Source organism: Triplophysa rosa, linkage group LG22, assembly GCF_024868665.1.
Source record: "Triplophysa rosa linkage group LG22, Trosa_1v2, whole genome shotgun sequence".
In the NCBI taxonomy this organism is placed as follows: Eukaryota; Metazoa; Chordata; class Actinopteri; order Cypriniformes; family Nemacheilidae; genus Triplophysa; species Triplophysa rosa.
This window is the reverse complement of record NC_079911.1, coordinates 1,679,895-1,696,793: the sequence shown is the minus strand read 5'-3', so window position 1 is coordinate 1,696,793 and position 16,899 is coordinate 1,679,895. Positions and strand designations below refer to the sequence as shown.

The window sequence follows — 16,899 nt, the reverse complement described above, 5'->3', positions numbered from 1 at the left end:
ATGCAAAATTGACGTATTTAAACAGTTTGTATTTCCAGTTTCGTGTCTATGACACAATGTATGAAGTTTTCAAGTCACCTTAACTTTCTGAGTAACAGCTACTGGTCCGAGATTTAAAGTGACTTATGTTTCTGCAGTGAACTTGACTTTTGGGGTTTAATGTGGTGGTGATCCTCTGTGACGATGTATTTGAGCCCTCGCTCTCTTGTAGTCATGGAAACGACAAAGGCTTCCCTGCCGATCTGCGCAAAAATGGCGAGAAAATCAGACGTATGCTCTGATTGGATGCTCCGCTCTCAGACGTGTGCTCTGATTGGGTCGTGCTCTCTCACCATACGCCGTCATTCACTCACACCATTGAACCACTATGAGCGCCTCCTCCAGTCACCCGCCTCTCCGCAATGCTCATTGGTTGACCGTTTCAAGGGGCGGGACAACAGGAACCTTCAGAACTGTCGCTGTGTGCTGATTGGCCGCGCGTGGAGCGCGCATGATACAGGAGCTCACTTTACACAGGTATGATCCTTCTGTACTCTATAAATACTGTACATCAATAACACACTACACAGAGGCAGCAGCCGTGTCATTTATTGATATTAATACGTAAGAAATTGGACTCACCCAGGTAAGAGAATATTGGATGTTTTTTAACAATAATACAGTGATGTACTTTGTAAATGAGGTTTACAGCTAAACTGCATACTTAAACGCAAAAATGAGATGAGATGACTTTCTGCAAATATGTTCGTAGACTTGGAAGAAAAAACAGCAAAAGTACATTAGCTGTATCGCAGACATGTCGTAGTTGTGGAATACTAAATCAAAAGGATAAAATAATGCAAAAGCATAAGTTTCAACTGCGTGTTTGCTAACATTTGTTGGACTAAACTTTTGTATTCATAGCTGTGAATCTAAAAATGTTTCTGTAAAATAATGTGAAAGAAATTTAGTTAATCAATCCCATTTCCCACTTTCTAAGAGTAGCGAATTAAAGTATAAAAACGAAGTGTATGAAAAATCCATTTAACTGGAAAAATTACAAAAGAAATTGACATTAGTTTTATAGTCGATATTAATTATATTTGATAAAACGCGAAACTAACGCAGCACAAAACGTAACGCATAATTAGATTAGAAACACCGAAAGTAAACTGCAGTACTAACGTTACCTGCGATGTAAAGAACACGCGCTTGTTATTGCGTCGTGACGTGTGTGAACTGACGCAGTGCTCTGCAAGCGGAAGGCGGTCCGTTCTCCTGTAGTGCTCGGGCAACAAACTCGTCAAAGCTCTGACCTTATGATATCTGAGGACAGCACGGCTCTCTGTCTCTGACCCTTAGCTTACACGAACCTCTTTATGATCGTAAGGTAAGCCAGAAATCTCCTGTAACTTAATACTCGTGTATCATATGACATTTACACATCTGTCATGTTAGCAGTCTGCTAGTGACGCAAGATAACGCGCTCCTCCGTTAACTCAATCAATCCATCACAAACTCTACGGCTTACAAAACACGCTTATCAGAGTCATCGCCGGAATGGTTATTGTAATAACAAACACAGTAACGTTAGATAGATTGTTATGCGGATGCTATAACAGGAATGACATCGTCTGCATTAATGACATTGACTGAATCCAGTCAGCTAGTTGCAGTAAATATATGAGAATGAACGGCACGTTCATAAATTACGGCTGCGTTAAAGTCCCGGGTTCACAACCGAGGCATGTTATGTGTTTCTAAACAAGAGTTTGTCCTTTCATACTGTGGTGCACTTTAATAAAAACAAACGCCTAGCAAGAACGTTTACTTTGCATGTTTATTTATTAAACGTGTTTACTGCTGTTGACTTGACATGGGTCAGGAGGAGCTCCTCTGTCCAGTCATATCTATGTAGGTGAAAGGTAATGTCCTTTGACCAGTTTAATCTGATTAGAGGGGACTTGCACACTTTGCCACGTGCTGTTTCACGTTTATGTCCACAATTCTGACCCACATTCATTATTAAAGTGCACTCAGACATTTGATTCTCATTGCAGAGGTTTACTGCTAAAGTCTATTGGTCATTAGCAAAGATGACCCGGGGTTAACTGGACAGAGACGCCTAAACATCCATGTAATGTGTAAATCTCATCTGTAATCATACTTAACACAACTGTACACAATTATGGTGAAGGAGTACATTTTCAATGATGTCGACTTGAGTCAAAGGCATTTAAAGTTCCTCTGTGGCGAGAAGTTTTCATTGTTTGTTTCACCGTTACATCAAGTTTTCATTGTTGCTTACACCCCATGTATGTTTCATGACAAACCGTATGCAAATTCATCAAATCACATCTATTTTCTACTTCACAAGCATTTTGTAATGTGGATCAGGTCGTCCAACCTGGTGTCATTGAGTGCAGGCGTGGACTAATTTGCATATTAAAAGTCTGTGTAGACTAAATGAAACCGAGGTGTAGAGTTCCATTTGAGTTATTTTCGAGCATGAAGACAGGAAAAATGTTTCAATATGTCATTTGGATCACGAAAGATGATCATTTTATGATCACGGATTTTAAAGTATGGTTCATGTTGATTTCAGTTCACCAAGGATGCCCGGATCGCTACCTGCAAGTTGTGAGGCCACGTGGCCTAAAGACGTGGGAATCATCGCCTTGGACGTGTACGTGCCTTCGCAGTACGTGGACCAGGCGGAGCTGGAGGAGTTCGACGGAGTCGGAGCCGGCAAATACACCGTGGGCCTGGGACAGTCCCGGATGGGTTTCTGCACGGACCGCGAGGACATTAACTCTCTGTGCCTGACGGTCGTTCAGCTGCTGATGGAGAGAAACGGCCTGTCGTACGACAGCGTGGGAAGACTAGAGGTGGGCACGGAGACCATCATCGACAAGTCCAAGTCTGTGAAGACTGTCCTGATGCAGCTGTTTGAAGAGTCGGGTAACACGGACGTGGAGGGAGTGGACACCACTAACGCGTGCTACGGGGGGACCGCCGCTCTCTTCAACGCCGTTAACTGGGTGGAGTCCAGCTCCTGGGACGGTACGTTACTCAGGGCTCACACAGATTTGTTTTTTATCGGAATTGTTTGCCGACTGAATATTTTCACGCCGCAGGTCGCTACGCTCTGGTGGTTGCCGGCGATATTGCCGTCTATGCCACGGGCAGCGCCAGGCCTACAGGGGGCGCAGGAGCCGTCGCCATGTTAGTGGGACCCAACGCCCCTCTGGCCTTTGATAGAGGTTTGTGAGCCACACTAACATCACCAGCATTCATGACCTTACAGAATGTCCAACACATTTATGTGCCTTTTTCTGTTTGTGTTTAATCTGTTGTTGTTTATGCTCTTTGGATGTGCTGTCGTTTGATCATATAAATCTATGTCACCAGGACTTCGTGGGACACACATGCAGCACGCGTATGATTTTTATAAGCCAGATATGGTGTCCGAGTATCCGGTGGTGGACGGCAAGCTGTCCATTCAGTGTTATCTGGGTGCATTAGACCGCTGCTATTCTGTCTACAGGAACAAGATTCATGCCCAGTGGCAAAGAGGTTAGCCATATACACGCACACGTACACACAAGTGTTAGTTTCTGCTTTTTTATGTGACGCACAAAGGCGGATAATAGAGTTTATATTATTTGATGTATAATTATGTAAATTCAGGCAATGTGTAAAACACGCTGTCCAATGAAAATTGATCCTAGCATGAAAAGTAGCTAGTAGCTTTTCAGTTGAACTCCTTTTAATGTCCAAAAACATATTATGCACAACTCTGACATTACAGTTTTATTTCAGTTTTCGTCTCCTCTATAAAAATGTACATTTCATCTTACTAGTTTCCATTTGTACAGTTGATGCCTTTTTTGGCTGGAAAATTGCACCGTGACACAAATGAGCATTTTCAACAGTGTTCAGACGCAGCATTTGGAAACAGGGCTGCAAAGACGGCAAACCGTTCAGAAAATAAACGGGTCATATTTTGAGTGATTTAAAAACAAAATGATTGTTTTTACGATGGTGAAGATTTAAGATTTCCCATTTATTAAGGTCACATAGGGCTGCGCGATTATTCGTATTTTAATCGTGACAACCATTTATGCTTCCCACAAGTAATTGAACATATAATCGTTGTGATATTAATGATATTAAAAGCGAGCACAAATCTCCTGTTAAGGTCAGAAAATCATCACTGTCGGGCTGAGAGTTTGCATCTCTTAAACAAGAAATAAAAAAAACACATTTTTACACTGGATTTGTAACATTTTAATACTTTTTTGCAACAGACAAACATGAAGGGTGAGCAATAGTAATGCTTTTTTAAAATAAAGAAATAAAAAATGTCACAAAATGTTGATTTTGAAATACAGCGTTGAAGAAGTTTAATGGCAGCTGATTAAACATGCTGAAGTGAAATTAAAAACAAAAGTTGTAAACTGACAGAATAACCGTGGTTATTAACCGTAAATAAAATTTTGAGCAAAATAACCGTGATGCTCATTTGACCCATAATCGTGCAGCCCTAAGGTCACGTATTCATTTCACTGCTCAGTTGATGGAAAACAAGATGGCTCAATATTGCATTGGGCCCTGTTATGTATTTTTTGGTTAGTTTTTGTGGAAAGTGTCAAATGCACATCCCAGCAGAGGCCTGTGAGGGTTAGGTGAGTGTGTCTGTTGTGTTCTTCTGAAGGGGTTCTCTAACTTGTGTTTCAGAGGGTCTTGAAACGCGTTTTTGTCTGGAGGACTTTGGCTTCATGCTGTTTCACTCGCCTTACTGCAAACTGGTACAGAAGTCTTTGGCTCGTCTGGTGCTGAACGATTTTCTGTCTCATCCCAGTCCAAACACACAGAGCGGCCCGTTCAGTGGACTGGAAGCCTTCAGGTATCACCAGATGAGCTTCACACACACACACGTGCTGATAAAACACCATACATGCTTTGTAACGCTATCAGTGAATTGCACATCATGAATATATCTAAATGCAAATGTTTTCTAACTGCAACTGTTCTGCATGTTCACTTCCACTCACAAACAAGGGCCGACGGTCCCTCCTGTATCTTTCAGATTTCCTGAAAACATAACGATTAAACCCACAGTATTACGTCTTTACGTTCATTGCTCTGGTATAAGAAAACAAATCTTTCTTTTGTTTTTTCAGAGATGTGAAGATTGAGGACACATATTTCGACAGAGATGTAGAGAAAGCCTTTATGAAGGCCAGCACAGAGCTGTTTGAGCAGAAAACAAAGGCATCTCTCCTCATATCCAATCAGAATGGCAACATGTACACGCCGTCAGTGTACGGCTGTCTGGCATCGGTCCTCGCGCAGTGAGTGTCACACGCGTTTCTTACGCGAGTATAAGTTACCACCATTACCCACAGCACGATGACTCGGGTGTTCTTTCCTTTTTTCTCTCTTCTCTACAGACACACACCGCAGCAGTTGGCCGGTCAGAGAATCGGGGTGTTTTCTTATGGCTCAGGATTCGCTGCTACGCTTTACTCCATCAGAGTCACGCAAGATGCTACACCTGGTACGCGCGCACACAAAACATATTGAAAATCCCAGTGTTTTTGGTGTTGTTGAGGGAATTGAACAGGGTGTACCGTGGGTACTGCTTGTTAGCCCCAGCCTTAGAAACTTGTGCTAATGTACGTGTTTGTTTCTTAAGGGTCTGCATTAGATAAGATGGTGTCCAGTCTGTGTGACCTGAAGGCCAGGCTGGACTCTAGGAAAAAGATTTCGCCGGCTCTTTTCGCCGACATCATGAAGATGAGAGAAGATACTCACCATTTAGGTATTCGGACGTTTTCATGTTGTCGTTCTTTCATTTGATTGAGATTGGAAGGATTTTCATTGTGATTTTGTCTTTGTAGCAAACTACGTCCCTCAGGGCTCTGTAGATGACCTGATCCCGGGCACGTGGTACCTCACACGGGTGGACGAGAAACATCGCAGACAGTACGCCAGACGCTCTCTGAACGACGATGGACATCTGGAGGCAGGTCTGGTACATTCCAGCATTACATCGGAGGTATGCCTTATATTACTGAATAATTCCCACTGGTGCACACGCAGATTTTTTTGTCTAATCTTTCTTTCTCCATCTCCTTCAGCATGTTCTCAGCCCGCTAAAGAAGATGCCCCGTATCCCAACTACCACAGCTGGTACTGAGGTGGTCGTCATTAGCAACGGGGATCATTGAGTTGACCTCTATGAGGTGCACATATTGACAGATTACGATAAAGACACATGGTGTGAAAAAGCAACAAGCAAACAAGCGTCCTGGATCCGTTCCTGCCTTTTTTCGAGGCGAATCAATGAGTGGTATTCAACGCAAAGCTTTTTAACTCTTCCAGGATAGGATTGGTTGGACCATCACTGTGTTTTAGCTGACAGAGGCGATTGGTTTTTCATTTTTAGTACGTGGAGAGGTGTTTCTCAACGGAAATGTTCCCATAAACTGCTGCTACGAATGATCTATGCAGACATCCTGAATTGTGTCTTTGACTCTCAAATGTCCATCTGTTGGCAATGCACATATTTATTAGCATGAAACTCAATCCGAAATGTAAAACAGAAGTTTAAGATTGTCAGTACCATGAGGGGTGCAAAATGTCTTTGTTTTTTACACTTCTTGTGACTACACGACGTCCCCGGGAGCTGTCAGAATACCTCAGTTTTGCTGAATCGTTCTTTTATCAAACACCTTGGCCATGTCAGGGAAGTGTGTGCATGGATTACATATTAATCAGCCAAACCTTGAAACGTTTTATAGGTTTTTATTAAACCGTAATGATTGTTCAGTTGCAGCAAAATCTATCTTGTATTAGAAAAGAAGTAGCACTTATGTCAAGCGAATGAGAATGATCTGTTGTTAGCGTTTAATAACTTGTGTGTTCAGCAGTCACAAAGATTTTAGACAAGTTTTAGTGAATAAAGTGCCCAGACCACTATTACATAGGTAAATCACAACAATAATATTCACGTGCTTGATATGCTGAGAAATCTTTTGTGATGTGGTTTAGAATGGTCAAGTTTTGGTATTGATTCTTCCAAGCTGCCCCTTTGGACCCAGATTCATTCTCAGCTGTTGTTCAATCCATGGTTCTAGGTCAATATCGTAAAAAGGGAGTAATTCTGGTCCACCTGCAAACCCAACTTATTCTAAGCATTTCAAAACAAAAATGAATTCTAAAAACAATATACTCATTTTTAACCTGCTGCCTAGAAAAATTGACTGTATACTTGTATCTTGAAACCACATACTGTATGTTTACACGAGGTTTCCCTGATGTCAGTTAACAATACCTGTTGTTGGTGAGTACAGCACTAACTGTGAAATTATTTATATTTTGTGATAGACAAAATTGGTATGTGATCCGGTGTAACTTGTAGAGAACGAGCTGCATAGAAAGAGCATCACACAATTGTATGTGATAATCTAACAATACTATATGAAATGAAAATTAAATGTTAATTTGCAGATTTGCTCTGTTTTTATTGTAAGTTTATTGTAATGCATTACATTTACATGTATTCCTTTAGCAGACACTTCTATCCAAAGCGACTTACAAATGAGACGGTTAGAAAGACTGAAGTATTTTGGAATGAAAATGGTTACATAAATAATATAAATTATAAATATATAAATATAAATGATAAACATCTCTGAGATGCCTAAAGCCACAATCCCAAACTCTAAAGAAGTTATGTTTCATGTCTGACTACAAATAGATCAAAAAATAAAGTGTGATATTTTCTCTCTGACTAAAGCCTTTTTAAAAAAAAAAAAACAGCCACTTTTACAGGGGCTCCAAATGATCTTTTGAGAAAGCTATTAAAGTTAGTTTTACATGCACATACCAAACCTTTATTATTTAGATCTTTAAAGAATTACACGCATTTGCAAGATCATTTAAATTCTGAACTAGCCTTACTGACATTACATTTAAATCTAGATAGCCGCGCATTCACACGATACATCCTATAACTGCACTGCAATATTAACAGATCAAATGCAAATGATTATCTCCTCATTAAAAGTAATGAACAACAGCATCTATGCTATGCCCTCCTCACCTACTTTGGAATTCCCATCCTGAGGTAAACAGAGAAGAATACAGTACAGTACATGGTATTATTGAAAAAAGACCATCCTACTAAAAGCAATGTTAACGGAATTTACAGAACCCTTAGTTAATCTAATATCAGCAGTGAGCAGGCCAACCTGGCAACAGTTGCAAAACTCCAATGATGAATAATGGAGAAAAACCTTGAGAGAAACCAGACTCAGCCGGGAGGGCCAGTTCTCCACTGACACATTACAGCTGCACTCAGTAACATTTGATTAAAAGTTACTGAATAAATGTTTTTCCCATCTTTGCTCTTGGTTGGTAATGGAAAATGCCTAAACTGGAGCTGGGATGATCAGTCAGTCCACACGCTCTCACGGGAGGGTGACAGGAGGTATTAAAACTGGAGCTGGCATAATCTCTAGTTATACTCTATACATTTAATTGTCCTCTTTTCTTTGTGATTTTTTCGTGTAAAGCTGCTTTGAAACAATGTAACGTTGTATAAAGCACTAGATAAATAGACTTGACATGACTTGACATAAACCTTCACATTTCTAATCTTCTGAAAGGAGAATGAAACCTACACATTAAGGACATTGAAGACTATGTTATATAGTGCACATGTAGTCCACAGGTGGATGGTTTGTTCTGCTCACTCAACCACCTGTGGTATACTAAATTACCTATCACTTTCTCCTTTGATTTATAATTATGTGACCCTGCCTCTAAAAATCCAGCTATAAAGTCACTTTTTGTGATTTAATGTTTTCTACATGAAATCATCCTACACATTTGTGAAAATATGTCCTTGATATCTTTAATATTGACCGAGTAAGGCAAAATTTGAAATGATAGTGGTATGGTAATTTTATCAATCTGGAGAATGTTGAAATTATTTTTTGTTTAAGTGTTACAGAAATTATTTTTTTTAGATCCAGATATGATTTGTAAGAACGCAAAAAAATACTATCTTTTGCTGGTGCAGAAACAGAAAGACAAGGAAGAAGACTGCTTGAAGGGATAGTTCACCCAAAAATGAAAATTCTCTCATCATCTCAACATGGCTACATCCACCCATCAACTTCCCCTGCTGCTTCGAGTTTCTTCTTCGTGCCCAAGATGGACGGAGGCTTGCGGCCCTGCATAGATTACAGAGCTCTCAACAAGGAACTCTGTTGATCCACAAAACGCACACTTCCCTGGGCACTGGACATCCAGGGGCCAATCAAACCCTCTCGCTGCTAAAAGACTGCTTCTGGTGGCTTGGAATAGCAGACAACATCAAAAGGTACGTGAGAGGATGCCGGGAATGTGCAATGGCCAAATCACCTCGACACCTACCCACCAGAAAGCTCCTTCCTCTAGCCATTCTCCAGCATCCCTGGTCACACCTAGGAGTCGACTTTGTCACTGATCTACCAGCAACCAATGGAAATACCTGCATTCTAGTAGCTGTGGACAGATTCTCAAAAGCCTCCCGTCTGATCCTGTTGAAAGGTCTCCCCACAGCCATGGAGACAGCGGAGATGCTCTTCAACCACGTCTTCCGGAACTTTGGCATACCTGAGGATATTGTGTCGGACATTTCAGTGCGTACTAGGCTACCAGCCCCCTCTGTTCCCCTGGTCTGGGAATTAAGCGAGCTGTAGGACACCATCAGTTTCATGTGGATGCCCGGAGAAATCCTACACTGGCCTATCGCCCAGGACAACAGGTCTGGCTCTTCACCTGGGACATCTGCCTACGCCTGCCCTGCAAGAAGCCGAGTTCCAGATTCATTGGCCCCTTCCCATCATCCACCAAATCAACTAGGTCACATACGAGCTGAAGCTCCCTGCACAATACTGGATACTTTCATGTGTCATTGTTACAGTAAAACCATTTCACTCATCTGTCTCTCCTCTCAACACACAGCCTGTCGACGAACCCCCTCTCTCGCTTGTGCTTGACGATGGAACTGTGTATTCGGTCAGAGAGATCCTGAACTCCCGATGTCTTGGTGGGCGCCTTGACTACCCTTGTTGACTGGGAGGGGTACGGGCCTGAGGAGAGGTCGTGGGTCCCCAGAGATGACATCCTGGACACCAACCTCCTCACGGAGTTCCACGCTACCTATCCACAAGCTCCAGCCCCTCGCAGTCGAGGTCACCCGCCGCAACGTTGATATCTTCAACCCTCAGGAGCGGGCCGTGGAGAGGGGGGGTACTGTCACAAACACACCAGACTCCACCCCACTTCCACGGCAAAACTCACCTGAATTCTGAGCATCCACAACTGCACCACATCAGCAATTACCAGTTCATCAGCATAACAGCAAACCACGCAGACAGCCACATCGTCTGGTCTCCAACACGATACAAGGACTCTATCCGCTTTTGGATTACTTACCTTTTTTTACCTGCCTCTGAGTGTTCTCCAGCGATCTCCAGCCATTCCCTGTGTTCTCCACATGGCTGTCTGTCTGCACCAATGCCATTGTCAAGTCCTGAATTGTTGATCTCCTGTTCAAAGAGACATTATAATACCTGCCATTTCATTCAAAGAACAAAGTACCATTACTCACCTGCTACTGTTGTTCTTCTCCACATTTCCAATAAACTCACCTCTTGGCAATTAACTGTTCGGGTTTTACCTGTTCATGTCTCATGAGTCTCCATAAGTGACAAAGACATCTGCTTAGAATGTTAGAAGAAATAAAACGCTGGGGAAACTAAACAATTACGCAACATATAAAGGTGTAGAAAGCCGTGTTGCTAACATGACAACTTTGTCACTAGATTTAGCGACTTTTCAGACCCTTTTAGTGACATTTTTTTCCAAAAAGCAACTAGCGACTAATCTAGCGACTTTCTGAATAAACCTTGGTGATATACCGATACATTCTGCTTTACTTTTACATGCCCAGCAAAGCAAGTTTTTGCTTTACCATTGCAGCACTGCCTCTCTCTGTGTCTACTCTGTTCAGTGAGCGCCAGGGAGAAGCAGCACATTCAGTTCAGTCTGCACTGACGCGAGAATAACATACGCATGTACAAACAGTGTCAAGGATATGCAAATTAGTGAGTGACGTTACCAGCCGACATTTAGCGACTTTTCAGGCAGGCTTTAGCTACTTTCCATTGAAAATAGCTGGCAACACTGGTAGAAAGTAGGTTCGTAACTCTATTATAGTATGGTTCAACAAAAACAATTTACTTGAGTCTGATATGAAATGGCTAGCATTTGTTTTAGCAAAATGCAGCGATACATTTCCTTTTTTTTGCTGTCGGCAGTCTTTAAAAAGAAATCTCTGATTCCGTGCTCAATCTGTTTGTAAAATCAATTGCACACAACTTTTCCCTATTCTAAATAAAGTACAGATAGCGATAAACACTTGTAGTGATCTTCACACTGGCACTGATTAATGTAGTGATCTTATACACAAGACACTCGAGGCATTGTGAGTTTGGTGACACGTCACCTCAAGTGTGTGTGTGTGTGTGTGTGTGTGTGTGCGTGTGTCAGATGACCACTCCCTCTGTCTAATTTGGGGCACCAGCTAAGGAATTTCACCTTAACATCAACAATAAGAAAATTATATAAATTTGAGGAAGTAAATCACCTGGTTTATCTGAAGGATTTTGTAAGATTCTGAACTGACGTTACGTATGCGTTTTGTACATAGTAAAAGTGTATTTAATTATTTCAAATGATCTTTAATACTATGATTTGTTTCAGGTAAATCTGTTATTTAACTTTTTGTAGCATTGTTATTATATCACATTCACAGGTGAATGAATGTATTCACTGTTTATATTTGTATTTATTTTTTAATCTGCAATTAAAAGAGTTTACATATGCGTATGAGTATTCATTCATTTAGCTATTATTATACTAACTAATGTTAAAGTTTTAAGAGGTAGCCATTCTTTTTTATTATTTTAGGTTTACCTCAGAAATGTATATGGCTGCACAAATGGGAATAAAAGCGCACATGGTGAAACCCACACGACACATCTTCACATTAAAAACGTATTTTCATGTTGCTAGAGTTACAAAAAAGCTTCAACAGTCAAAGGTGTAGCATTTAAATAAATGTAAGCATAAACATAGGTTATGATTATATTGATTATGATGCATGTTATGTGTATATTATATTTATTCTAGATTTAAAAGTAAAGTACATTACAATATTTATGCTATATCCTAATCTGAACAACCCTGCCGTTGCCTTTCTGTGATGATGTTGCAGGGCATTCCAAGCGATTATTGACAGCAAAGTCCACTTCAACAGACATCCTGTGTTCAGGGAGTAGGGAGCAGTGAACACTGCGTAGGAACTCTATGAATTGGAATGCAGATTATTCATAGCGGACGTGTACCGGAAATTATGCTTGGGCTACAAAAGCCACGTGCATGCTCAGTAACGTGTGTTTATACCATGTAATAGCCCCTTCTGTTCCTATTCTAGTAATTCCTCCTTTGATCAAAATACACAAAATATTAATCATACCAACTGAGATAGTAGTTAAAAAATATTTAAATTAAAAGTATTATTCTGTTTTACAGGTATTTTCAGATGGGTCAAAGGAGCCGGAGTTTGCAGCAGCGTATACATCCCTACCTTTAAATACAAATTGCAAAAAGAATATCCGATCATGTGTCAGTATTCACGATCGAGTTATTAGCCATCATACTAGCTCTTCAGTGCATCAAGGAAGTTCAACCAGCAACTGACTCAGTGGCTATGCTTACTAACCTATTGTTTGAGTGGAAAATCTGAAGCTCGGCAAAATTTTGTAGCCTATTTGTCGGAGCCGATGCCCTAGTGGGCAGCGTTTCGACATATGCCGCGGTTGCGTTTAAGGGCGGCCCTGAGTTCAAAGAACCCACCCCCTTCTCGTTCTTACTTCACTTCCTGTCATCTCTTCACTGTCCTGTGATAAAAGGCAAAAAAACTATAATTATAAAAAAATTAGTAGCCTATTTGAAGTTTTGCAGTCTATTTAGAACAAGGCAGTCAGGGATATTGGTATACTTCCTCTGGGTGCCAGTATGGGTGTGGATGGAAATGAGAAAATGGACCTGCTGGCAAAGAAGGCATTAAATCATCCACAAATAGAAATGCATTTATCTTTAAGCAATTTAGAAATGAAGAGACTAATAGCTATTGAAATAACCAAGAACTGGCAAAAGATATGGAGCAGTGGTACTAAAGGAAGACATCTTTATCAGATTCAGGAGTAGGTTGGAAATAAGAGGAAAATATATATGGAAATAAGAAACTATGTTATTGTTTCGAGACGAATTGGTCGTACTGCAAACTATTGTCTTCATAAAATTGTTAGGAAATGGGTCAAGACAGTCACAGTCAGTAAGTCAAATATTACTGAAATATTTAAAAACACAAGAATAATGGATAGAGTATAGTAATGTTTTTTTCCTCCAGTTCACTTCTTCCTAATTTTATGTACACTCCATGATCAGTAGGTGGCGGTAGTGTGACTTCCGGAGGATGGCGGGTTGGGCGGATGGTTAGCCACGTGCAAGCGGGAACGAGTAGCAATTTGAACGGAGCAGACTCCAAACGTTGCTGTTGTGCAGCTATGGATGAAGATTCAGAAGAATCGTTAATGGATGATAGTATGGCATATACAGAAGTATCTCCAATGAAGAAAAATAAGAGGAAAATAAGGATGAGGAAGTTAGCAAAGCGTTGAAATTAGGAGCTCGGGATATAATTAAAGAAAAAGCTCATATATGTCAGCAAAATTCTAAAGAAGAACAAGCTGAGGAAAGTGGATTCAAAGTTATGGTGACCTTTGAAAAGAGTTCAGGAAAGCATCTACATCCAATTGGATTGACTAAGGCAATAGACAAATCTGTGGGAACAATTGTGCTGGATAAATGTTTGGGCCATGGGAGAGTTATAATAATAGTGAAGGATATCGGGATAAAAAAAGTATTAAAAATGAAAGAAATGAATGGAGAAAAGATTGATGTTAAAGAAATTGGAGTAAACAAGAGAAAGGGGTAAGATATGGAATACCAACATAACATGTGGAGGAAATACAAGAAAACCTTAAAGAAAGTAAAGTCATTGGTGCAAAGAGGCTGTTAATGTCTAGAGAAGGACACCAACAGGAAAGCATGAGTATCTTGTTGACTTTTGAAGGGAAAATGCCAGAAAAAGTACAAATGGGTTCCATAAGTTCTCCAGTGAGAGTATACACCTTTGAGATGCTGTAAGTGTCAGCGTATGGGACATGTGGCTGGGGTGTGCAGAGGGAAATTAAGATGTGTCAAGTGTGGGGGAGAGCACGAGTATGATAAATGTTCAGAGACTAACGGATTAAAATGCTGTAACTGTGGTGGACCACATAGTGCTGCGTATGGAGGAAGCGAGGCACAAATCAAAGCAAGAGAAATACAAAAATATAAGGCTGAACATATAGAGTCTCATATGCTGAAGCAGTAAAATAAGTGGAAAGGTGGATAGGAGGGAAGAGGTTAATGAAAATATAGAACAAGATGTTAGGGTTGAGCTAACAGAAAAAAACAAAAGAAGTAGAAGGTAATCATTGGTGTATTTCAAAAGAGGATTCATTGGTAATGACAAAAGGAAACTTCCTAGCATTTATGGTCAAGGTAATTCATGTAACAGCTATGTTGCCAAGTAGGTCAGCCATGATCAAAACAATAGTGGAAGCTGCAGCGGAATTCCTAGGTATGCATGAAATTTCAGCTGACATGATACACAACATATTGACTAGTACAGGTACAGGTGGATCATCCCAGGCACCTGATTAGATCAATGGGGTTCATTTTTTCACAATGGAATGCAAGGAGTCTGGTTGCTAATGGGCAAGAGTTTAAAAAGTATGTCTTGGATTTGGAAGAAAAACCAAATGTTATTTGTGTACAAGAGTCTTGCCTCAAGCTAAATTTTCAATTTTTTTTACCAGGATATATAACAATGCGGAAAGATAGAGAAGGAACACAAGGAGGTGGTGTGGTAACATTCTTAAAAGAGGGAACTGTTTATAGGGTAACAAATGGGGAATTGGACATTGAATGTGTAGTGGTGGAGGTATTTTATCATGAAGATTCAATTGTTGTTTATAATTATTATAATCCACATAAAACAATTTTGTTAAATACTTTGGATAAAATTGAAAGAATAAATAAGGAAATGTGGTGTGGTGTTTTTAAGGCACGTAACTGGTTATGGGGGAGTAATTGTACAAATTATAATGGGGAAATAATAGAACGGTTTATGGATAATAGGTCTTTAGTAAGCTTAAACACGGGGGAAGGTACAAGTGTCACGTTATGGTGGAGACAGAACCCAAACGCAGGAAGCTTGACGGGTTAAATAAAGAAGACTTTAATAAGACAGAACTAAAAACCCACGATGGGGAAAACAGTACGAAACAAAACAAGAATTCAAACGAAAATACTTCCCGAACGGGGAATAAAGTAAACACGAAGAACAATCCAAATAATAAATACAAACACGCATAGAAGTCCAGGGGAAACACGTAATCCACAACGATATGAAAGGGGAAGACCAGAGAAGTCTACCACGTGAAAATACAAACACAATATCACACACAATGAACCGACCAAGACTGGGGGAAGAACAGGATTATTTAAGGGAACGAGGGATAACTACACAGGGACGGTGAAGGACAGGTGACAAGACTTAACATAAATGGGACCTTGCGGGAAGATGATTGGGACAGGTGAGGGAGATGAAACACTAACGGAGAAACAAGGGGGCAGAAGACGGAAGACAAGCGGCGAAATGTCACAACAAACCGCCACGTGTCTCCACACGAGACGAAACACATACACACAAGACATGGTACTGTCACGACCCTGTCCACAAGGCACGAAAACCCAGGACAGGATCCTGACAACAAGATGTAACATAGTAGGGAATACGTTTTCATGTATAGACTTGACATTAATTTCTAATGGAATGAATGAAAAATATGAATGGAAAGTGTGTAGTGAGAATAATATTGGAAGTGATCATTTTCCTATTATATGTAAAATAAATGTAAATAATAATGACACTGAATGTTTATTAAATTGGAAATGGAAGTATGAGAAAGCAGATTGGACATCATTTAGCAAACATTGTGAATTTTTTAAAGATAGAGTGGTTGAAGACATGGTGGAAATATTTTGTAATTCAATATCAGATTTAATTATGGAGGCTGCAATGATATATATTCCTAAAAGAACTGCGGGACAAAGGAAGAAAAATATTCCACGGTGGAAGAGTGTAGTGAAGCAATAAAGGTAAGAAATAAAGCGTTTAATCAACTTAGGAAAAATAAGTTATATGACAATATACAGCATAAGAAGGCTAGAGCAAATGCGAGGAGAATAATCAAAAATGCTAAAAAGGAAGGATGGAGGAATTTTTGTTCTATGATAGGAAAAGACACTCCATTAGACGTAATATAGAATATGTTAAGAAAGATGGCTGGAATAGGGAAAATATTTAACCAAATTCCTGTGTTAATAGATGATAATAAAGTGGCTACTTGTGATATTGATAAAGCAAACTTTTTAGGTAAAGTGTTAGAGAATGTACACAAAATAGAACTGGGAGAAGAATATAGAAAGAAGAGATATTATAAAAAATAATCCAGATATTATGAAGATGAGAGATAATAGTAATAGGTGTATGGACCTAGAATGTCAGAACTAAAAGTAGCTTTACGAAATTGTGCAAATACTGCCCTGGTTGTGCTAGAGTAAGTTATATAATGTTGAAACATTTACCAGAGACTGTGTTAATGTTATTAGTTCAATTAA

At 40.1% G+C, this 16,899-nt stretch overlaps 1 protein-coding gene across 2 annotated transcripts; it reads left to right on the top strand.

Annotated features, from left to right (window-relative positions):
• The first annotated feature begins 513 nt into the window (after positions 1-513).
• hmgcs1 (3-hydroxy-3-methylglutaryl-CoA synthase 1 (soluble)) lies at positions 514-7,757 on the top strand. 2 transcript variants are annotated; one of them, XM_057320844.1, is made up of 10 exons: positions 514-625; positions 2,585-3,042; positions 3,117-3,242; positions 3,391-3,555; positions 4,720-4,888; positions 5,166-5,336; positions 5,436-5,542; positions 5,681-5,806; positions 5,886-6,043; positions 6,126-7,757. In XM_057320844.1, exons 2-10 carry the CDS (start codon positions 2,595-2,597, stop codon positions 6,213-6,215), a joined length of 1,560 nt encoding a protein of 519 aa, XP_057176827.1. In that variant the 5' UTR covers positions 514-625; positions 2,585-2,594; the 3' UTR covers positions 6,216-7,757. The 2 variants fall into 2 exon arrangements, with proteins under 2 accessions (XP_057176827.1, XP_057176826.1); XM_057320843.1 differs by lacking the exon at positions 514-625 and adding an exon at positions 874-1,369.
• Positions 7,758-16,899: the final 9,142 nt, after the last annotated feature.